General features: G+C 43.3%; 1 protein-coding gene and 1 long non-coding RNA gene across 9 annotated transcripts in view; one reads left to right on the top strand and one right to left on the bottom strand.

Moving 5' to 3' along the window:
* Nucleotides 1-1,437, bottom strand: part of LOC117604538 (uncharacterized) — a 139,009-nt gene extending 137,572 nt beyond the window's left edge. For 3 of the 5 annotated variants that reach the window (XR_004581457.2, XR_004581458.2, XR_004581456.2), the window contains exons 1-3: nucleotides 1,180-1,437; nucleotides 678-750; nucleotides 458-506 (exon numbers count right to left, since the gene is read on the bottom strand). This is a non-coding gene — a long non-coding RNA (uncharacterized LOC117604538). Of the gene's footprint in view, nucleotides 1-457; nucleotides 507-677; nucleotides 751-823; nucleotides 1,011-1,179 lie in introns of those variants that run through there. The other 2 variants (XR_004581460.2, XR_004581461.2) reach the window with 2 other exon arrangements.
* A 63-nt stretch (nucleotides 1,438-1,500) lies between these two features.
* LOC117604534 (uncharacterized) overlaps nucleotides 1,501-23,707 on the top strand; it is a 62,104-nt gene continuing 39,897 nt past the window's right edge. The window contains exons 1-4 of one of the 4 annotated variants that reach the window (XR_013062367.1): nucleotides 1,501-2,426; nucleotides 2,778-3,008; nucleotides 7,273-7,386; nucleotides 13,138-13,416. Coding sequence is in view for 3 of the 4 variants with exons in the window: in XM_076689045.1 (XP_076545160.1) it covers nucleotides 2,171-2,426; nucleotides 2,778-3,008; nucleotides 7,273-7,386; nucleotides 13,138-13,416 (880 nt within the window). In the remaining variant the exon portion in view is untranslated. The remainder of the gene's footprint in view (nucleotides 2,427-2,777; nucleotides 3,009-7,272; nucleotides 7,387-13,137; nucleotides 13,417-23,707) is intronic. The other 3 variants (XM_076689045.1, XM_076689044.1, XM_076689043.1) reach the window with 3 other exon arrangements.

The raw sequence follows: 23,707 nt of genomic DNA, 5'->3' as shown, positions 1-23,707 counted from the left end.
GTTGAAGGTGGCGATAGCGCGAAGGAACAAAATCACGAGGGAGGGGCGTACGATTCACGATGCGGAGTTCCACCCCCACCTACTCTCCCTATCCCAAAGCTCCGCCTCCAGGAACTCGCGTGACGTCACAACAGACACTTGTTACGCCTTGCTGGAACACCAGGATCCCAGTGGATCCAGGCCAAACTGGGTAAACTCACCCCGTTTTTCAACCCCTTCGGATAAGCCTCTCAACCCCTTCTCCAATTGGAAAAAAATCAAACGTATTTTGTAAATGATCGTTTTGGAAAAGGGATGAGAGTCTCTAAAAAAGCAACAAGATTACGATATCGCGGGTACGGAAAGATTGGCCCGCCTTGGGGAATAACACGATAACATGGGGAATTTCGACGATACTACTTCCTCCTTATCGGTGTTACAACTAGCCAAAAGATTGTACAGAGAAACGACTAATTACCATGAATTAATTCCCCCGATGGTATATCGTTGGAACGACACCGTATAACCTGCAAACATATGTTGAATATAATATTATATGAGCCATGGGTTTTGATACGTGAGTCATACATAATTCGCTCGGACATGCAAATAAATTTATAGATAGAAATAGTTGTTCGATGACACACAGGAATTTCCGTAAACTCGTTACAACGAGGCATATTAATGCATTCGCGTACCTTTCACACTGTCCAAACGGCCTTCGATGGATTTTTTTTCTAAACTTGCTAAAATTATCTTGTAGCACCTGATCTGTAACGAAAAAAAACAAAATATGGTTTATTACATTCCGTTGTCAGGTGATTCGCGTCTGATCGAAGCTAACCTATTTCTACTTCCGCAACAAATAACAAGTGATACTTGTTTAACAATAGGTTAACTGAATATATAATACACCACAGAAAAGATAATTTACTAGTAATAATAATAATGATAATTGAGATCCGAAAATACAGTAATTAATTAAGAATTGTTCAACGACAAATGGAAGCGTCACTATCCCGTTTTGTCGCGATAAGTCAACTATCGAAGGGATAACTATCGAATCGATTATCGCATCGATCGTCGCAGCCCTTCGATAGTGACGCTGCTTAACCTCTTCGCTGCGCGACTATTCTAATTCAAATTCGTATACGTAAGAAAGTAAAAAATACAATCTGCATAAAATCAAAACATATTTACCGTTTAAAATAATCATTTCCTATATTATTCAATCAAACATCAAGAAATCGTACGACAGTCGATTCCTCGAAGATCTTCCGAAAAACGAATATTGTCTGGTTATAATAAACAAGAGAAGAAATATGAAAACACGAGGGACAGTGGCCACGAAACGGGCACAACACGATCGGAGGGCGGGCGATCCGACACAGAGGGGATAAGAGGAGAGCCGGGACGCGGCGGGAGGACACAGGGAAAACAGTGGGGAGCGTTGGAATTGCAAGGCTTAGGCCGTCCCGGGCCGCTTACGCGGAACACGCGGCCAAAGCCGCGCCGCCGGCATTACGTCGCGCACCGTCGACCGCGACTGACGTTCGTGTGGACGCGTCTCAATCTTTCGTCGTACAGATCGTCCATTTACACCGCGATTACCGAACAACTGTGTCACCAAACTGTCACCGACGAGCCGCCATTACGATACAGAAGTGTCAGTCGAATCGTATGTGTCACCGATCGAGAATCGATATCCGTTCACCGACAACCTGTAGGAGTTCGCGTTTCGCGTGTTACGTCATCGAGCTGTGTGATTGCATAGATTCGTAAATCGATGCAGAGATCTTGCATCGACTAGTAATAACATAGTGACACCTCGTAGACTAGAAGTGCGACAGGCGGGGCGGGGGAGGTTAGGACCTTTTTCAATCGAAGGTGTATCGCGGCGATATATCGATACGTTAAACATGGCGTTGGCGGGAAGACAGTAACGAGGACGCTTACGATGGAATCGAAAGAGTTTTCGATGTCGAAGATGATATTGTGCACGTTGAAGGGAATACGATGAACGTGTTGGTAAACAGCGAGGTTATCCGTCGCGTGGAAAAAAAGTGGAGCTGCCGGATAAGTAGCTGGTAGCCGTGAAGGAGATATCCGCGGGGGCTGTGCAAGTGAAATCACGACGTCCTGCCCGGAGGGTGCCTGCTTCGGCGACGAGGGGCGGCTACTGGCCGATGTGATGCATCTACCGGTGGGCTCGGTGGGCTGCGGGGAGAATTACGCCACCGTTGGATCCCACGAAGGCGCCGGCCCGTGCGGCCCCTCACTGGCGCCTCTTCAAGGGGTGAACACCAGGTACCAACAGGCCGACGACGTCGACGCCGGGGGAGGTGGTGGCGAAATGAGCGAGGGTGCCGCCGTCGGCGAGCTCTGGTGGACCGAGAGGCTCGTCGGCGAGGCACAGGCTGAACATCCCGGTGAATTGGTTCGAACAGGTTTGTGTTTCATTTATTATTGCATTACTGGAATTTCTTTGTATCGAGCGACGATTTACAGGAATTTTTCACTTGAATGATTGGCATGGAATGTTTTGATGCAGGCGTGTTTTGGATTCAGTTTATGACGTGGTTAAAAAAGAATGTTGAATTGGTACTAACCTCTGAATATTTTAAGAATTCTTTTCCTAACCTAATAGGAGTGTTAGGTTTACTGTAATTTTATACAAGAATCAAAATTTAAGGTTATTTGTCTTAGAAGCCATTTTGTTTGTCAATGTTAAAACACAATCAGTACTTTGTTATGATAGGAGTAATATATTCTAACGTAAGTTAAAATCTTTTGTGCAGGATCGCCGTATTTTCTCTGCAGCCAACTACCGACCCACTGGCGGTCCAACAAGGCGCTTCCGGTGGCGTTCAAAGTTGTCGCCCTGGGCGAGGTCGGCGATGGAACTCTGGTGACAGTGCGAGCGGGCAACGATGAAAACTGTTGCGCCGAGCTAAGAAATTCCACTGCCTTGATGAAGAACCAAGTCGCCAAGTTCAACGACCTCAGGTTCGTCGGTAGAAGCGGCAGGGGTGAGTGTCTGAAACACATCAATTAACCCTTGTCCAAATAGTTTATCATACAACATAAACAAAATTTTATAATGGAAAACTTAAATAAGTAGAAAGACTTAAAAATTATATAAGTTGCTCCTGGAATAAATTTATAAAAATACTTAGAATCTTTGAAAATACTTCCTTAAAAATTAAGTGAATTTAAAGGAAAATTAAGTGTATAAGTACACTATTTTTTTATTTTCTGTAACAACAATATAGAAACAATGTAGAAATGAAATTGCAAATTGCATCGTTTCTGTGTTTGTCTAAAAATCGATCGAACCGCGGTAGCGATATCATCCAAGTTATGGACAGAGGTAACAGCGAGGTTTAGTTTTGAGGTTTCGCGTGTCATTTTCAGCGGTGGTCCGCTTTGTAAGTCGTAGTCGGAAAAAAGGCAGCCAGTAAATTATCTGTACGGCATAGGCGTGTACACGTGATTTCGGACCCTCTAAAAGCCACGGTTATTGTAATCATCATCGTCATCAACCGGCCTGAACCCCGTTCGACCCGCCTGTCGGTTTTCAACCCTTCGTATCCGCGAGTTCCCTCGCTCCCGCCGCCCCCAGAGTCATTACTCGATGTCCGCCGGTTGCCCCCGACCTAGCATCCGAAACAACTGGCCGTTAATCAGAAATCATCGTCCGTCGGCTGGGGAGAAAGAGGCCAAGTTCCCAAAAATTCAAGCGAATCCGATCGATGCCCTCGTATGATCAAATAACCCGCTAAATTCACAAAATTATTTTCTAAAATCCGATGAATAAGGATTTTCGACTTAGCATTCATTTTCGATCGCGTTTAATTAATCGTTAAAAATGTTTAATACCGCGTGAAACCGCAATTGTTGAGTCTATATTTGTATGGCAAAGGGGTGATCGATGCTTCAATTTCCAAATGAAATCATCGAATACGAGCCGATCAAAGTTACACGCGTATCGGGGATCCGACCGTTTAATGAATGATCCCCCAGTTCGGCTTTTTAAATAATCCGTTTTTGCGCCGATTAAGTCGCGGATTTCAGGGACGCGCGTCGATCAACGACGATTATATAACACACGGGTCAGCAGGTATGTAGACCCGTTTGTTCCTACAAATGCATTTTGCACCCCACGCAACGGAGGATACATTTATGAATTAACGAGCCGGACTGCACTCCCGCCGGTTGCATGCCCGTCGATAGCATCATCTATGTTTCATTTGATTTGATCATGAAGTGCAGGGTCAGCGGATTTCATCCTCCTGACACCGGACCGCTGTTATCCCCGGAATCAATTAGCGAAAGAGACACGTCCCTCGCCAAAATCCTTCGATCCCTTTGTTCATTTTTATCATTTTTTTGTTTTGTTTTTTTTTCTATTTCGTTCGGATCTTTTTTTTTTTTTGTTTTAGCGAGGGTGATATTTTTTCCTCCATCTCTCCTCGATAATCCGTAATACTCAATTTCGACGATTGACCAAACCACCCCCGGTGCGCTCGTACCGGCCGCGAACGGGCGTAGGTTACCCTCCTATCATCGAGGTTTTTGTTTCCGCGACTTATTAATTTGATTGAATCCTATCGCGTTCCATCGATATCGCCGAACCCGAAGAAAATTCGATGATTCCCCGAGGGATGATGATCTTCGTTCATCTTTAATAAATTAATTCTTTGAAGTTGAAGTTGAAATAAAATTCCTAGGAATCGGGTCATAGATTCACCGGAGTTGAAACGATCTTTTTCAGGAATTAAAGTCGGTGTGGTCGAAAGGGAGGGGTAGGATCGTCGCAATTATCACCTTGGTCGAAGGTTCACGGTGTTCCGGTCCGCTCGTAAACAGGGAAGAAAGAAGGAGAGAGAGAGGGTAGTCTGGTAGCGCCGGATCAAAGAGGGGCTGCAGGCTGAAACGGGCGTTCCATCATCGTCGGTCCCGAGGCAGCCCGTGCCTATAATTAGTAATATACCGCAGTCTATATCGACACGGCTGAAATTACCACCGATAGTAATTATTTGACAATTGCAGAGACATCCTGTTGCGAGACTCGGGACCTTCCAACGTTCCCGTTCCACCGAGCCCCTCGTTTTCCATCCCAGCTTCTGGCTCTCACTTGGTACAGCTAGCCCTTCGCGAGATACACTACCTTATCCCTTTCTCTCTCTCTCTCTTTGTTGGTGCCACGAGTATTAACGGACGGTTTCGAGTGGTTTCGGATGGATAGTTGTGTGGGCGGTTTCGGATGGCGTTCATCTCATCCTCGGCACGTTGGAAACGCACCGACACACCGAAACGTGCACCGAGACTCGCGATAGTGAACATATACATATACACATATATATATATATATATAGGTACATACGCGTGGCCCGGTTTTGTCCGTCGGTTTGTCCGTCCGTCGTTCGCGAATGCACAGCCTGGGTGTCCTGTCTCTGCAGATGACCGTTCCCATCATCGAGTATTAACCGCAGGTCCGGCCGGGAATCGGAGGGGAGGGAATCGGCCGTGCGGCATTATTAGCCCCAAATGCGATGGACTCGAACGGCAGAGGGAAAGAGGATGCAGGGTGTCGCGCGCGGAACCCCTTCCTTCGATCACTTACGATACAGCCTCCTCCACCTTTCCAACCCTTTCACATTCTCTTCGCGCTTTTAACGCTTCGCTTTAGACACCGCGACGAATATTTCCGATATTGCGAAAATGAAGGCAATAGAAAGATTCCGAAAGCAATCCGCAACCCTCGTTCGTCGGCGATGTAAAGGGTCGTTACAGAGGGTATTGTAACGTCGATACGATCCGTCAACGACAAACATCATTCGACGTCATTCGGACCGCGAGGTGGGCGAAGGAGAGGGTTGAAAGGGTTTTCAGATCGATGCCGCTAATCGATTCGAAAAGCGAACGCCCAGAAAGAGCGACCGCGACACGCGCGATTTTTGGTATTCTGGAAACGAGAGCCACTTTGCGCTCGGCCGGAACGATGACGATAACAAGGATACAATGACTGGCGCGAGAGCGACAGCACCGCGGGCTCGCGGGGGTTGGGGGAGGGTGGAGCGGTCGGGCGCAGGGGGTAGAGGGCACGGTATAACTAGGATATAACGCCGTTCCTCTCTGCAGTCAGTTGCAGCTCCCGGGGGCGGCGGGGTTGGGGGTGTTTGATGCCGGTTATCATGTTGACAGACACAGCGAGGTGGAACAGGGTGCGCCAAGGGGAGACAATTACAAATCGTTGACGTTTACGCCAACACAAACGACTATATGTCCGCGACACGTTAGATATCCTCTCTTTAACGCTAACGAACCGACTTCTTCATATTTCGTCAACGATAATTCCCTCTGACCTAGAGAGACCATCGTTGAACTTCAAGATTCTTTGAAAACGAAACCTTTTCCGAAAAAAGTAAGAAACATATAATGCGTTTTTTGAATCTTCGGACGGCGGACCATGGAGAGACTCCCGAGATCGCGCAGCGGACCATGGAGAGAGCCACAATTATACACTTAACTTTGATCATTTGTAAATGGGGCACGATTGACCCAGGCTCCACTATTTAAGGGTTAAATAATACTTCATAAAATTTTTCATTTCATTTCACTTTGATAATTAAATTATAATTATTGTACTCTTCTAATTTTTGAAGCAGAAATTTTTGAAAATCATTGAAATTATTCAATGATTATTAAGTCTCTTAGAGTATCCCTGTTGCAAAGGTAGAAATAAGGAACATATGGGGGTGGAGCAGCGGTGTGCGTATATCACCGGTGAAGGTCTTAAGGTTGATGGTCCGGGTATATTAATTCCCTCTCCATAAACGTCCGTCACAGAGATTGACTACGCTTTCTTAAACGGCCCATCGCTCGCTAATATGCATTTGTAATTCGCCGCTGTCCCGTTCGAACGAGCCCCTTGTCTTTTTCTCCACCCTCCTAAAGTCAACCTGTATTTTATACCCTTCGGCTATCCTCCGAGTTACTTTGTGTCGGCACGCTTGGACCACTTAAAAACAGATTGCTTTCGCGGGAAGGAGGTGTTGATCCGAAACAAGTGGGATACTTTGAGAATTTTTTTACCAACCATAAAACACTCGGAAGGTTAAGCGAATTAGATTTTTCGAATATTTTCAAATCCCTTTGAATTTAAAAATTTTTAAATGAATAATTAATTCACGTTTATAATAATTGATAAGACCGGCAGGATGAACGTCACTTTACTTAGCCGTTTAATTAAACGAGAGGTTGAAATAACGTTGAATAATTGTGTTATAGGGAAAAGCTTTAGTATCACCATCACGGTGTCGACCACACCACCCCAAGTGGCGACCTACACGAGGGCCATCAAGGTGACAGTGGATGGACCGAGGGAACCGCGTTCTAAAACGAGTGAGTAGATCAAACACTTTCCATTCCCTGGTACGTGATCCCACGGATCTATTCGCGAGATCTATCCGCGGCTACGCCGGCTGGCTACTGGCCGTGGATTCCCTGAAAATGTACCATTAATTCAACGAAAGTCCCTATACGCGGTAATGGCCAGTCATTACCGAGCAGATGGTGCGCGATGATGCAGTGGTCGACGTGCGTACCACGCGTATGCGTGTTTTGGGTTAGCTATTCACCAAGCCTCCTGCTATACATGGACAATGCTTTTACCAGCACGCTGCCGCGCGAAAAGTAATCCACTTAACGTAATATACTATGAAAACCTCCAAAAATATCCGTTAATTATCGATGCTTGACCATGCTTGATATAACCCGGCCCCGTGCACCGCTTATTTGCGACACGGGATTGATATACAAATAATCCCGGTGTCATTGTTGCTAATTTTCTTCGAGGAAAATTCACTTTCCTCTTTTTCTCTAATTTCTGGTAAAATAAATTTTCAAACTCTCACAATTAATAATAATTCTTCTTAATTTTTCAGTACAAAACTTTTTGTACTCAATTAATGTTACTGAATAAAAATCATTTTCATGAGGAAAATAAAACGTGTCAAAACGGGTGAAAGTGGTAGAAACAATGATAATGAAAATCCAGGTAAACCGAGTGATTTAAATGCCGGTATTTTTTAATTAATCGCGAATGATGAATCCACAGAGCGTACGTTTATTTTCATAAATATTTGTCCAATGGACAAATATTCGAAAGCGAAGGGTTCGAAAAATCCTGGACGATCCAGTTTAAACGAGTGCCACCTATTTCTGGCTTGACCCGTAGAAACAGGAACAAAAAAAAATGCCTGTTATTTCGATATCAGATTAATAGCCGTTGCGGAGTCGACCGCGAATACGGCAGCTTTTTGCGGACGTTTCGCATTTGTTGTATAAAGTATTGATAGGCGTAGGGCGATGCGTGCCCGTTTGTTCCATCGTTCCTCCCTATTTTTTTTTTCCCTCTATTTTTCTCCGAGTTTTTCGAAATGGTCCACCGGGTGATTGATTTTGCTGACATTTTTATCGTCCGGCCCGGTTCGATCGATGCCAGATACGGAAATCTATAATATTCGCCGATTTTCCAGCGGTCACTCGTTTAACGATCGAATTAAAGTTTCACGATACCACGGGTAGGAAAATAGAATCCCGCTATTACGTTTACACGTTAAACGGCGAAAGGTTGACAGCTCTCCAGTTTCCAGAAATCAAAACCATCGAGATTGATATATTTTTTTAAAACTGTGCGGTGAAAAAAAAAACCGATGGAAATTTACCGAACGTTACCCGGATATTTTCTATCGAATCTCGATATTATTGAATAGAAGTATAATCGATATTTAATGCTGAAAACTACCCGGCCCGTTTCGGTTCCGGCGGAAGGAATAGGGAGGCGTTGTCGCGTGAAGTCGGGACTCCTGCGGGACACGCATCACGACATATTGCATACAGGAGTTTTGCCAGAACACGTTGGCGTGTCTCCTCGGCCTGGCACGCACCAGGGACAATCTATGTAACGAGCAGCCGTGTATGGCCGCCGTCGGCCAAAACAACCGGCGCTCTCATTGTCCTCGCGAACGATTCCGAAGCGCAGACACCTGCCGGCTATCATTATTCCATGGATAATCGTGAGCTTTTTGTTATCGAAAATCACCACCCTCCTCCCCCTTTTTAACCGTCCCCTTTCTATCGCTTTGACCGGCTGTTTCGGTAATCGTGCAATTTCTGTAATTCGACGCTCGTCAGCTCGTGTAAATACTGAAAAAGTGGCATGGAACGAGGCGTTACAGGGACTAACGTACTTCTAAATCGACCTAATAGAAATTCGTTTAACGCTTCAAAAGTGTAAAATTATAAAATGCGCAAAAATATGATTTTTCTTTGAAAATTGGAAAAATTCGAAAATATTCATTGATTGCCAGTATAAATGACAGGGAATGGTAAAGAGAGGGAAATGGAGAAAGGGAACAAAGTGGCTACCGTGGAAAATCATCGAAAACAATATCGATGGACGAGCGCTGTCAGTCAAAAGATGAAATTGAATTTGCTTGGCTAGTAATTGCTCCGCGTTTGAGGCCGGGTTTTCCGTTCGCGAAATGATTTTTCCACGATAGGAAAAGCTGGAAATTCGAGTATATCAAGTTACACCGGAAAGTAACAAATTGATCCTAGATTTTTGGAATTTGTTTCCACGAATCTCCGAATATTTCCTGCTTTCAACCAAGAGGGATTTCCGTGATATTTTGATTCGATGCAGAAGGAAAAAGGATCGTAGCAAAAATTCTGAAAACGCTGGCTGATCGGTTCGTGAAGGAGGACGTAAGACGAGCGGAGGGAGGGGCCCGTTTATTAGAGAGGAGGAAAAAGCCGCGCTATTTCCGTCCTCTGGAGCCGCCACACTTTGATTAGATAAGCCCACCACTCGTGCTGCGGAGATTGGAATTATTGCTCTCTCTCTGCTTCACCATGCTCCACGAGGAACGGGCAAAAGGGCCAATCGGTGAAGGTGTTATATCACGATCGTTCTTGTTTATTGTAATTAACCGCCTTTCCGCTGATAGATTTCGGCGCAATCTTCGTTTTCGGACACCTTGGACCCTGCACCCTATCTGCGATCAATTAACTGCTAATTAACGCTAGATTTACGGGCATATACCATTTTTTACTGAAATCCGTCTTTTTGACGGGTGTATTAAAAGGCAATTTTTTTCTAAATTATTTATTTAAAATTTATAGATTTTTATTTACTGCTGTCTTCAATACATTTTTTACATGTAAATTCTATCTTGGATGTACACTTTCCGCATAAATACTTGTTACATTTATTTGTGTAGAATGCCATCGGAAAAATTATGGCGTTTTGTCTCGGGTACCGTCGATAATAATTTTTTTTTTTTAATTTTTTTATTGAAATAGGAGCTTCTACATGAGTTTTTAATAATCATCCCTGAATTATTAATATAGGTAATCTATTATTCCGAGTTCGTCCGGCAGTTCTATCCGCCCGATTTGCATTATTTTTTTTTTAAATGAAAGGTATTCTTGCATAGATAACGCAACAAGCATTGGAATATATCTACCTTTCGCCCCTCTTAAGTTATATACTCAAACGTGATTTTTCTGGAATTTCTCTCCACTCAAAGCTTCTTATCTCCGGTTCTAATTGAGGTACGGTGTTCGTTTTTGTCTATGAATACTAGTGAATTAAGTTCTTTCATTTGTGCTATTGACCAGTTACATTGGATGACTTGAAACGAAGTTGAATTTCAATTTTTCTAATAATCTATATAAAAATTGATGTTTGAATGCGAATTTTTCGCACTAGTTTACTAGAATTCGTCACTGGGGCTGACGTGGACGGTCCCTACCCTAGACGCCTGGGTTTTATATTCACAATTGTAAACAACTAGTTCAAACTTATTTGCTCGTGTATTTATTGCTGTTGTTTTTTCTTATTCATTCTTATTTCACAATAATTGATCTACATAAATTAACACGTCAAACTGACGGGTTTTCGTAAAAATAGGTATACAACAAATAATAAAATATAGGTATTCCAGAGAAAACGAGTAGAAATATATATTAAAAATCAATATGCAATGTCTAAAGAATAATATTTGCATGCTCGGAATTTTTAAGCATAAAATCGAAAACCCATGAAATTGAGGGGTAAAAAGCTGCCTTTCTAACAGAAACATCGGCAATCAATGAAGGTGTAATCGATAAAAGATAGTTGAATCATTTGAAACGAACAAAGCTTTCCTCTTTCATCCACGCTGAATTATCCCCAATGTACCCAGCTACATCCCATTCTACTTTGCTCCTGTTGAATGGAAACATCGAAGCGGATCCGTACGAAAGAATGTGTCGGACGCGTAGATGCTCGATACGTTTCGGGGGGTATTACGAGCGTCCGGTACGTGAGAAGTCGTGGGATCCGGTCGCGGAGAAGGTGAACAGAAAGGGAGAAGAAGTGGCTTGTTTCTTCTGACGATCGTGGTAGTCGGTAGCGAGGAATAATCTTGTAGGCATCGGTTGCCGCGCCAGAGCTGACCATCTGGGCTCGCCGACAATTTCGTGCAGTTTGCGGTCGAACTTTATTTGTCGTTCGCCCTCGTGGCCGAACACACTGCGCTGTCTCTCTTTCCTTCCACCTTTGATTTCCCTTTCTTTCTTTCTTTCCACCTCGCGTTCGACCGTTCCCCTGGTTCCTTCTCGGCCGAAGGAATAACAATTTGCGCCTCGCGGCTCCCATTCTTCGCTTCCTCTCCGACCGGGCCCGCTTCCGAGGAGTAAAGGGGAAAGAAGTGGAAGTGCTCCACTTCCCTTGATTAGCAAAGATCACGTCGCTCTATGGTTCCGTTGTCTGAGGTACTTTTCGAACTTTCAATTTTTTAATTTTAATTTAGGAAATTTTAAATAAATCTAAATTAGTTACACAAGCTTTAATATTAATTTTATAAATTTTATTTGACTAGTTTTACATGACGGGGCCCTTTTTCGGACCCCCGAAATCTCAGGGTCGGTCCTTCATTTGGAAGAATAATTTCTTAAAGAACAGTGTAACATTTAGAAAAGTTATTTATTTATTTAAATGCTTGGATGATTGATGCAGAAATGTTTGAAGAGTTTTCAATGAAATCGATGTTACATCGTTTGGAATCAATATTTCTCGTAGAAAACATCAAAGTTACGTAGCCAGTCGATTTTGCGAACTAAATATGCTTGTTCAATGATTATGTAAGCAATCGAGCCTATGCACGTGGCGCATAATGTGCATCGCCGTATAACGATATGCACCGGGCATATTGCGATCCGACACACAATAGACTCGCTATGTAGGCACACGGTGATACTTGGCTCACGGGGTTCTATCAATTCACCGGTGGTTGGTATGTGCGAGGAATGCTATTGAAGTCGATCGAGACACGGGTCGGTCGAGTTTCTTAATTATCCCTCTCTATTGGGCTAATTGCACAAACATCTTCGCCCCTTGTCCCTCTTCGAATGGACGCTCGACGGAGGTGCTTTTGTTTTCGTTAAATCATTCGATCACCCAGTAGAAATCACTCTTATAAGACAGTACTTTCATTAATCCATTCGATGATCCAGTAGAAATCATTCTTATAAGACAATACTTCAGTTTATTCTACCTCTTCGGATGGCGGACCATGGAGAGAGACCCAATTTGAATTTTCTTTCGTATCTCATATAATTTTTATTTTAATAGTGCCGCTACCAAAGCACTAATTATCAATTCCTGTGTCTTCTTATTACAAAATTTCCATTCGCTATTACTCCTTGCGCCCTTATGCAATTAGGGTTGATATTATATATCATGTACTATAAAAGGGTTCGTTCCTTTATGGATTTAAATCAATAAATAAATGAATTTTCTAAATGTTACATTGCTTTTTAAGGAATTATTCTTGCAAATGAAGTTAATATAACCAGGGCCGGCCCTGAGATTTCGGGGGTCCGAGGCGCTCCATCACATATATGACAAACAAAATTTATAAAATTAACATTGAAGCTTGTATAACTAATTTAGATTTGCATTTACATCGATTAATATTCAAGTAAACATTCTTCTTGCATTCTTAGACACAAAATCATTTTATGGGGGCCCTGGACCTTGGAGGGTCCTAGGCGGCCGCCCTGAATATAACCAATAATCTAATCGAAATATTATTTCTTTTTCAGGGCAGACGCACATACTAGGACCAGCGCGAGTTCCTGGACCCACAAGAGGGACGTTCCTTCCATCGAGTCGTTTCACCCCCTACGTACGGGACACGGAGCAGTACCGGAGGAGTAAGCATCACGTCGGCAACAACGTGATCACGAATTCGGTTAGTGGTGCCTGTAGCAACCCCAACAACACCGACCCAACCGCATCGCCTGCTTCCAGTACACACCTCGGGGCTACCGGCGGCTCCTCGGCTCATCAGGATTGCTACAAGCACAGCCCTCAACACGGCGGTGAGTCCTGTTCCTCCTATTTTCCATTTTATACCCTTAGAAATTTATGCGATTCAATATTTCACTTTATTTGGATCGCCTTGAAACTTCTGAAGATAACTCTTCAGGGTGGCAACAAAAATTTTAATTATACTCCAGATCATTTTTATCTAAATCTCTTAATTAGGTTACTAATTAAAAATAAGTTCATCGCAATGTTAGATTTCGTATCGAATCACTAGAAATTCTTCTTCCAATCATCGTCGTTCAGACGGGGTTAACAGTTGAGAAATGGAAGCCGTATCCTCCGTTCTGTTTGCTTCTTTCTGTTTGATAGTGGATATTTCTCGGGTATCATCATCCTTTCGCTCACGACGAACATCATCCTCGTGGCTCGTGGAGCAACACGAAACTACGCACTAACCCCACCCACCCCCTACCATCCCCGGGGAAACGATTGGGAAGGAGGGATCAAGAAAGGAGGGAGAGAGGTCTGCCGTTTCGCGAGGTAATAGTTTCATACCTCGTTCCGGCTCTGCACCCTCTAATTCAACGTAATAACGACATTCAACCTGCCGTTTCCATCTCTTCTCTCACTGATCCATCGACCCTCGCCACGATTCACCGTTGATTCCTCCATAGCACGAGACAAAAGTGTCCTCTATTCGTGACACTATCTTCTGGTTGATTAGTTCTAACCAGCCAAGTTGAATTCGTTCAATTGAATTTAATATTAATTTGTGATTGTTAATTAATTACAAGAAAAATTGATTGAAAGTTACAGATAGATTAGTGTATTCGTTGAAACTAGTTGGATTTCACAACGTTCTATCGTAATTCGATGTATTCGGTGAATCGAGGTATCGAGAATCGATCATTCGAGATGCAAAAAGGCGGGAAACTGTAGAGCCACTTTATTTCTACGCTGCTCGTCTCGCATCAGCGGTCTCGACCTGATCAAAGTTAAGTAGACGCGCCCCTGGCTGGCAAGACCTCTTTGAAGCTACGTTGCGGTTTCTCTTTGCCCTAATCTCCTGCTTCCCCTACTCCTCCAACCTTCACCACCTTCTCCGTCGATCAAGCTCGTGCTACCTTCCGGGCCAACTTTGCTGCACCCGTGTCACCTTCCTGGATCCAGCCACCATTGTAATTACCTCATCTATGGGAGAGAAGTTTACCCTTTCTTCGCTTGCCACAAGACGGAAATCTTTCCCGTTAAAAATCTTTGAAAAAATTTTACCTTGGAACAGATATTTCATTTTCGTTCAATTTTATTCATTTTTTGTAATAAATTTCAGTTTGGAGGTTGAAGTAATTAAGAAAATAAGGATGAAAGGATATTTTCTTCGGAAAAACTGGAAAAATTTTAGCTTGGAACAAATATTTCATTTTTGTTCAATTTTATTCATTTTTTGTCATAAATTTCAATTTGGGGGTTGAAGTAATTAAGAAAATAAGGATGAAAGGATATTTTCTTCGGAAAAACTTTGGAAAAATTCTCCCTTGGAACAGATATTTCATTTTCGTTCAATTTTATTCATTTTTTGTCATAAATTTCAATTTGAGGATTTAAGTGATTAAGAAAATAAGGATGAAAGTATATGATTTTCTATTTTAAATCTCAATTACAGGTTCAATTGCTTCTTCCTTTCAATTTAACCCACATTGTACGCAATATCCTGCACGATGATGATCCCTCTTCTCCACCCTGAAGAATCACTCCGGTAAATTGTTTCTACCTTTTCCTGGCAATAGGATTCGTTCCTCGGTAGACGTAATGGGAACATTTTCACACCTATTATCAGATGAATGGAAAGGATGTTGGAAGAGAAATGCTTCATTTACCAGTCGCTCATTCATCTCAACTCTCATCGTGATCTTCTTCTTCTTACTTAATGAGCGGATCCGAGGCCGGACACACGTACGAATGAGCATAGAGTGCGAAATGAGCGTCGGTGGATGCAATTTTCTTCCCTCCACGGACGCGTTTCAGGCCCGCTTTGCTCGGGCCTGTTTCAACTTACAAGACGGAATCGTGCGCTCACGTACCACTCACGTGCACGTCTGCGTAATACCAGGGATCGATCGATCGCTTCTCGATCGATCGAAAGTTGGATCCATGTTGTTTTTGCCCTTCGCTCGCTGGCTTTCGTGCTCGTTCTTTTGCCTTCGGCTCGGTTCGCTTGCCATCCCAGACGTTGTTGAATCGAATACCTCCGTCTGCCTCCTCATCTTCCCTCTGTAATCTTCTTCATCATCTTCTTTCTTCTCTATGTGTCGACTTCTGACTCGTCTGATTGCTCTCTAAATCTCGCCTACACGATCGTTCCCGCGTTTACGATTATAAATCGAAGCGAAAGATATTTTCGGCACAACCTACGATGGAAACGGAGAATCGTATAATTCCCGATCGAAAATTCCCTGAAATCTCATCGTCGTGGAATGGTATACCGCGTGGAAACGAGCGTGTTCGAGAAACGACCTCGGCCAGAAGGTCTGCAGGTGAAGAAAAAAGGGAAGCGAGCATTATTCTTGTCTCTTTATAATATAACCGTGTCCGTTTCTCTCTTCTTCCCTGCAGTACTCATCTCGAGTCGTGATCGGGGTAATGAGCCTCGGCCAGTGGCAACGGACCTGAAGAGCAGTCGCGATGAAAGAAGAGAGTAGAACAACGTCTTCGTCCTGACGGTTCGGATAGAAAGACAAAGATAGGAGAGACCAGCCGGTAGGGGTAAGGACGCTGATTATGGGGTGTCAAACAATCATACTGATTGTATATTCTCTTCTGACTCCTTCCGTCCGCCTGGACGTCTCGTACGCTCGGATGCAACGGATTCCTCTCGACCGCGAAGATGTCGTAAAACTTCGCCTCGTTTGCAACAGGACATCCACTCGAAATTTATACCAGATCTGTCTATTGAAAAGAAAGGGTAACATCGATGCTTGTAGAAGTGTTAAGGAAAATGTTTACAGGGATTCCGTGTCTTTAGCTGTTTCGCTAGGACACGGGTAATTGGCCAGGTAAAGGGGGATAAAAGTCGTCGAAGAGGGACCATTTCGCGATTCCCACGTGCCTCCACAGTTGAAGGAGAATGCGGCTACCTTTCTGATCGTTCTCCTCTACCTTTTTCTCCGCCTACTGATTGTCCCGTCGAGTTTCTTGCCAGCCCGTAGATTTTGCTGAAATTTAATGGAAGCCTAATGCTTCTACGGAATCATTACTCCTTGTTTACTTGTAGTGGTTGGGAATATTAGTTGAAGGATAAGTCACGAATAATTTAGAGAGTTAATTCATCGTTCCTTAAAAATTAACTTTATATTTCTGTCTGATCCCTTTTACCGCGAGATTTCAACCCCTGTAAAAGGCACGGTGTTTAGAACGGAATCACGCGTGGTGTTTCATTAAACAGCACGGTTGCCGTTGATGAATAGCAGGGGCGTCTTCGTAGCGTCTGAGGTCTGGCAACAACGAGAGGAGAATAAGGGTTACCTTTCTTAAAGGGCGCGAGGCAATTAGGAAAGTGTCACATACACTCCTTTTGCGAGTCCCCCTCGCAGCCTGGCAACCCCTATCATACTCTATCAGCAGGTTATTAACGTACGCGTTGAAACTTGCCTACGCGAATACCAAAGGATCGGTGACACATTAGAACGTGTGATTAACACTGAATCATCGTCTTTCGAATCGATTAATCTTTGGAATTATTCCTTGCGAGTATCTTTTTGATTTTTTTTTTTTTTTTTCCTTTCAATTTCCAACGAACGTAGACAAGGCAAGTCCGTCGCAAACGAGACTTCGATGCTCGGTAAAATGACAAACGCGACCGCAGAACTTAATTAAACTCGTAAATCCGTCGGCAGACAGCCACCACTGTTGTTTCGGTCTACGTGCTTATTTCTCTCCTTCTATCTGACCAATTGGAAACTTCTTGCTGCAGCTGAATCTAAGAAAATTCATTTTGTTGAAAAACGGTAGGAATAATTCTGGTGGCGGACCATGGAGAGAGCCCCAAGACGGCGGACCACGGAGAGAGCTACAATGTTAACTTTCTTGCATAGGATGTTATAATTCATTTTATTGAAAAACAGTAGGAATAACGTTATACAGTTGACGGACCATGGAGAGAGCCCCAAAACGGCGGACCATGGAGAGAGCTACAATTTAAATTTTCTTTCGTAGAATATTATTAACTTGTAAAGTTTATTTTAGAACGATTAGGATATGTCAGGTTAAAAGATTCTCACAATTTTCCAAAGAAAGTATGCGAAAGAGTTCAGTCGGCCGCCGAAGGCGATGTCTCGGATTATTCAAGGAAAACTCGGGATCCTCGGCTTCCGCAAAGTGGAATTTCAGAAATCCCGTGCTGCGGTACCCGGTGAACTTTATCGTCGGTCGGTTTATCGCGTATCCTGGTGGCGCGACATCCTTCGTGTCCGTCCAATCAGGCGCGCAACTCGATGGACGACTTAAGGAAACCCGTGGTGACCGCTTCGGCCAAGAACCGCGATAATAACCGAGCACCGACACCGAGACGGAGTTGTTCCGTTTCCACGTATTCCTCCTTTCGAACGCTCGGGATCTTCCGCGGATAACCGGAAGTAGAGACTTCCTTTATAAAATTATACGGAGGCGATCATTTTTTCGAATAACAAATCAAAATTTAGAAGATACTCGGATTCTCGCACATTTTTTAAACGTGAATATATATAATTAGAAATATTTCATCCACGGATGTGGAAGGGTTAAAAAGAAGACGAACGAGTTTCGATAGGGTGAATTGAATCGAACCCCTTCCGATCCGAACGCATCCACGCTTTTCCCACGGCGCTTGTTGCGAATTCCTGGTCGTTCGAGTTGAACTGTCCCAGGATGGTTCCGATGGAAAAAAAAAAAAGAAATTCGTTTGTGGGAAAATAGTAAGAATACCACGTCCTAGACATTCGTCAAACGTAATGATTTTCAATTAAAAAGAAAACGAGTTAATCCATCCGTGTTTGCTTATAATAGACAGCACAAATTGCATCGTTTCTTGTAACTACACGGGTTACGTTAGTTCTTCGCGAAATTATTTGTAATGACACCGCGACTGGCTTGCCTTTTTGCCGGATTCTTAAACCGCATCGTGTAGAAATAAATTGGACAAACGAAGGAAGGAATTCGTACAAATTCCTCCCGTCGATCGGTCGGCCCGAAAATCGTGCCGTCCGGCAATCAGGATACACGTTCGAATCGATCGGTGGAGATGATCGAGGGACAATCGATCGGGCAAATCGATCGAGGTCGATCCACCGGCTGGAAACGTAGAAAGAATCGAGCGGACGAGCGAAGCGAGAAAGCGGTTCGCGATACCAACGATCCCGGTGCCCGGTTCTATCCCGAGATCGTCATCCTACCGAAACATCGGGGCAAAAAGTCTCGAAAATCCTCGGGCAAAAAGCGTGGCATTTTTTTATACCGATAAGTGGCTCGGTCTGGTCGACTGAAGAAACGGAAAACCGCTCCTGACCACCTCGATGTTTTCTGTTTTGCTGTTAACAGACGTTTATTTGCTGTAACTCTTTTTCTAACGATCACACCCAGTATCGAATTATCTCGAACGATAGTATTCGAAATCGTTGGAAATTTTTTTTTAATTCCAACGGGATGATGAATTAACTCGTCCTGTGACATTTTATCAGATTCCCTAGTTAAAAGGTTAATTATATTATTCATTCGCATTGATTAAAATGATAAGAGTAGAATGACTCACGGTTGCAGCTAGAATCGTATGGAAATTCTTATAAGCGTTTCTGCGAACGTTTGCGATTTACGAGAAACGTGGCGGGACCTTTAAATTCTCTCGCAACCTGCCACGATCATTTATGGTTTAGCGAAGTAACGGGAAGAAGCGCGAGACGAATCGAGAATGAGACGAGTTAACTCGTTATTAGATGCTTCGGCTTCGTGTACTTGTTCGGAAGTATTACTCCTCGGTTGTTCGACGATACCTTTTCAAATCCCGCCCATGGAGCTTCTTAAATAATACAGCGGACTCTCGTTATATTGCCGGTTGAAAGATTTGATTTTCATACAATGTCGTAGCCGAGAAAAATGATTCGATTTTATTTTTATTTTCTCTGCTAATTAAAAATTTGAAAATTTGACAAATTTTCGCCCAGTTCGCGGCAATATAACGAGAGTCTACCATAAAAGCCTAGAAAAATGATTCGATTCTTAAATAATAAAGCGGACTCTCGTTATATCGCCGGGTGAAAGATTTGATTTTCATACAATGTCGTAGCCGAGAAAAACGATTCGATTTTATTTTTATTTTCCCTGCTAATTAAAAATTTGGAAATTTGACAAATTTTCCCCCAGTTCGCGGCAATATAACGAGAGTCTACCATAGTAGCCTAGAAAAACGATTCGATTCTTAAATAATACAGTGGACTCTAGTTATATCGCCGGTTGAAAGATTTGATTTTCATACAATGTCGTAGCCGAGAAAAATGATTCGATTTTATTTTTATTTTCCCTGCTAATTAAAAATTTGGAAATTTGAAAAATTTTCTCCCAGTCCGCGGCGATATAACGAGAGTCTCCTATACTCGAATCTTCGCATTCTACGATTTCTCACGAAAGACCGGAAATTTCAAAGATTCCATCGCTCTGACTAATCCCCATGGTGCCTGGAATCTCATAATATCGGGGTCATCGATTTACCCGGTTTCGATCGACCGTAGAACTCCCGAAGGGTTAAGGAAGGGCAAAGGGTAGAAGAAACTTTGAAACGGAGAACGGAAGTACCGGTAAGGTAGAGGAATTAGGATGGAAAGGAAGCCCTTGCTCCTTTTTCTTTTTTCATCGTACACGAAATTCCTGTACTCGTAACATCGCCTGTACATTGGACGGTTCGTGTCGAAAGAGAAGGAGATCGTGAGAGGGGAAAAAATAGGAAAAGAGAAGCTAAGCAAGGCAAGAATCAGGCAGCGAGAGAGAAGAGAGGAAGGTGGAGGCAGTTACGTGATCCACGCTCGAGAGGGCACCGATCCTCCTCTCGATCTCTCCAACGGACCCTCTCCTTTTACCTGCGAACCATTTTAGTCGTCTATCGGTTGTTTCTTCCCACTTTTTCTTTTTTTTTTTCCAACAATGCAGGCAAATTGAATTACGCCGATGGGCGTGAATTGTTACATCAAAGGGGAGAATCTCTCGTGTGATGTAGCAATTTTCTTTTTCTTATCCTGGATCGTTGAAAATTTCGAATCGTTTCATTTTGAAATTAACTGACAATTAAGATAAAATTAAATTAATAATTGTATCTTTTGATTTGACCCGAACAAACGGTACAGAAATCGAGGATTCAGCTTCGAAAGGGCATCGAAGCAACAAGAATGCGATGCCTTTCTTTCCTCGGCTACCGTATCTGTTTTTCTCAGTCGAAACTTAATTGATCGCCAATCAACGGTACGATCCAAGCGTGATCAATTGATTTAGCGATCGATGTCGCTTTCGCTGGACTGCTTCCCTTTTAACTTTCCGTCCAGGAACGAACCATTTCACAGCAGTGTATTTCATATCGAGTGATCGCAATCTTGCTAAAGATTATTCCTAATATTTTAACCATCATTCGAAATTTTACGTAAACGTCTAGAAATCGAGCAACACGGAAGATGAGAAAATAATTCAAAATCACTCGCGTGCGAGTGGAAGGTAATCGCAGACGAACAACACGGGGCCCGTGAGTTTCCGGGCACGCCAGTGAGAAGTCTCTCCATTCATGTTCTTCATTCACCCTCGAAATTACAAACGCGACCGATAGGTAGGGTGAGAATGAAAGGCGACTACCAGAAGGGAAAACAGAAGAAGAAGAAGAAAGAGCGTCGAAGCGGCAAGGTGAAAAAGAAACGAGCGCAGCATCATCTTATTTTCTTTATCTCCGTTGAATCGATTCGAAGACGAGGATACCCATTGTTCGTCTTCGAGGCAAATTGCACGACGATGCGTGAATGCAAAACGCTTCTGCGGGCGACGTCGCGTTAAACAGATTTCCTTTTTTCTCGTTCGCCGAAAATCAGCTGAATGGGCGATTGTTGAATGAAAAATAAAATAATGAAATACGAAGGTGAACGCGAGCAGGATGAACGAAAATTACCGGCGGCATAGGCATTGAAATCGTCGACGAAAGCCGTTCACGTTTGAGAGATTGACGAAACGCGTCAATGATTCTTCCTCGAATCAATGGGAACCGTAGTCAGATTCCGTTCAGTTTCTTCTGAATTTTTTTTTTTTTTTCGATACCTTCTCACGGATTCAATCGAAATTCGATTAATTGATAAAAAGAATCGAGGTCCTTGCACCAAGAAGAATCGCCAAGAGGTGCAAGTTTCGGAGCTGCGATTTTCATTGAAGGATGATGGTAAGACGCAGAGCTGGTAACTCGCGATCCCAAATTCATCTGGGAGAAACACTATCCTCAATGGTTCTTCCTCAAATCAATGGGAACCGTAGTCAGATTCCTTTTTCCGTTCAGTTTCTTCTGAATTTTTTTTTTCGATACCTTCTCACGGATTTAATTGAAATTTGGTTAATTGATAAAAAGGTGGCTAACAGAATCGAGGTCCTTGAACCAAGAAGAATCGCCAAGAAGTGCAAGTTTCGAGCTGCGATTTTCATTGAAGAATGATGATAAGAGGCAGAGCTGGTAACTCGCGATCCCAAATTCATCTGTGAGAAACACTATCCTCAGAACTATCCCCAATGATTCAGTTTCTACTGAATTTTTTTGATAACTTCTCACGGATTTAATCGAAATTCGGTTAATTGATAAAAAGGTGGCTAAGAGAATCGAGATCCTTGCACCAAGAAAAATCCCAAAGAATTGCAAGTTTCGGATCTGCATTCGTGAAAATGGAGCTGCGATTTTCATCGAAGGATAATGATAAGAGGCAGAGCTGGTAACTCGCGATCCCAAAGTCATCGAGGAGAAACACTATCCTCGGGACAGGATAGCCGTTGTGTATAAGAAGAAATCGCTGATGGTAAGCGATACGCGAGGCAACAAGAGTTTCCTGGCCGTTCTCGTATGCATAAGACTTCTCTCCTCCTCCGTGGAACGGTTATGCAGGTTTTTACCGGTGTTCACCGACAGATATGTGTCATACACGCGGCTACACACGTGTGCGTCGACATTCGTGTCGAACAAGAATATCGAGACGACGCAATATCGACTTACGTTACACGACCAAACGTGCATCTATCTCGGTGGGAAACGAAGCCCCACGGCTTCGTCTGTTCCACCTTGTTCTTAACGTTCGCTCCTCTTTCGGACTCTGGACTCTCCCCTTCGTCGTTTCCGTCCATTACCTTGATTCCTGCATCGTATAACATCGACGAATCGACGAATTTCATTTTCTACCGTAAATAAGGATGAATGAAATGAGATAAGTCTCGGTGTCCTCGGTTCCAAGGATGTTCTTGAAGAAACTAACGTGATACTCGATGCAGCTAAGCGCATCGATGCAAGTGGAGGATGAGGTCGATCGAGTAGATGGTAGAACGCTCGGTTAGGTGGGAGAAAAACGGAGAAACAACGAAACGACGGCGGTCAATGGACGGTTCGTTAAGTAGATGGCTGGTCGGGGGACTAAGCACCAAAACCACCTCACTGTGGTTTCACACCCGCAGAGCGAATGAGGGAGATCCAGGGTGGGAGAGAGACACCAGCAGAAGGAAGTAGTATACAACTCGGCCAGTTCCTTTGGTCAGGACTCGCGCGTTCCTTCGGTCAGGATCAATGACGAGGTTACGCATCTCTGATTCTTGAAAGAATCCTTTTGATAGACCACCAGCTACATGCTTGATCTATAATATCGTTAATAGGATCGTTATTAATCCTTGAACACCAGAATCTGGGACCCGAACTTGCGAAACAAACGAGAATGTTAAAATTGGGGGCCTCTCTCCATGGTCCGCCGTCCGAAAATCTCCAAATGCAAACGGATTGCGTTCGTTCAAAGTTTAACGTTTTATTTATGGATCTGGGAGACAAATATGACCTGTTTAACACTGGAACTACCAGATTCTTATTTTAAATTATAAATTTTGTCGAGGTACTTTTGTTGAAATGTATATATTAAATTTTGTTTCATCTTTTATCTATTTAATAATAACTGTGCATCAAATGTCGGTAGTTCTAGTGTTAATTAGAAGAACGGTTAACGAATGAATGGTAATAGAGTATAAAGAAATATAATGTAAAGAGAATGATCGAAAGGGGAAAAGATTGCGAAGGAATTTCCTGTCGCTTTCACCGTGAAACAAACTGGCTCT

Source organism: Osmia lignaria, chromosome 7 (assembly GCF_051020975.1).
Source record: "Osmia lignaria lignaria isolate PbOS001 chromosome 7, iyOsmLign1, whole genome shotgun sequence".
NCBI classification, from domain to species: domain Eukaryota; kingdom Metazoa; phylum Arthropoda; class Insecta; order Hymenoptera; family Megachilidae; genus Osmia; species Osmia lignaria.
Note: the sequence above shows the minus strand (reverse complement) of the source record. Positions and strands in the feature narration are given on the sequence as shown.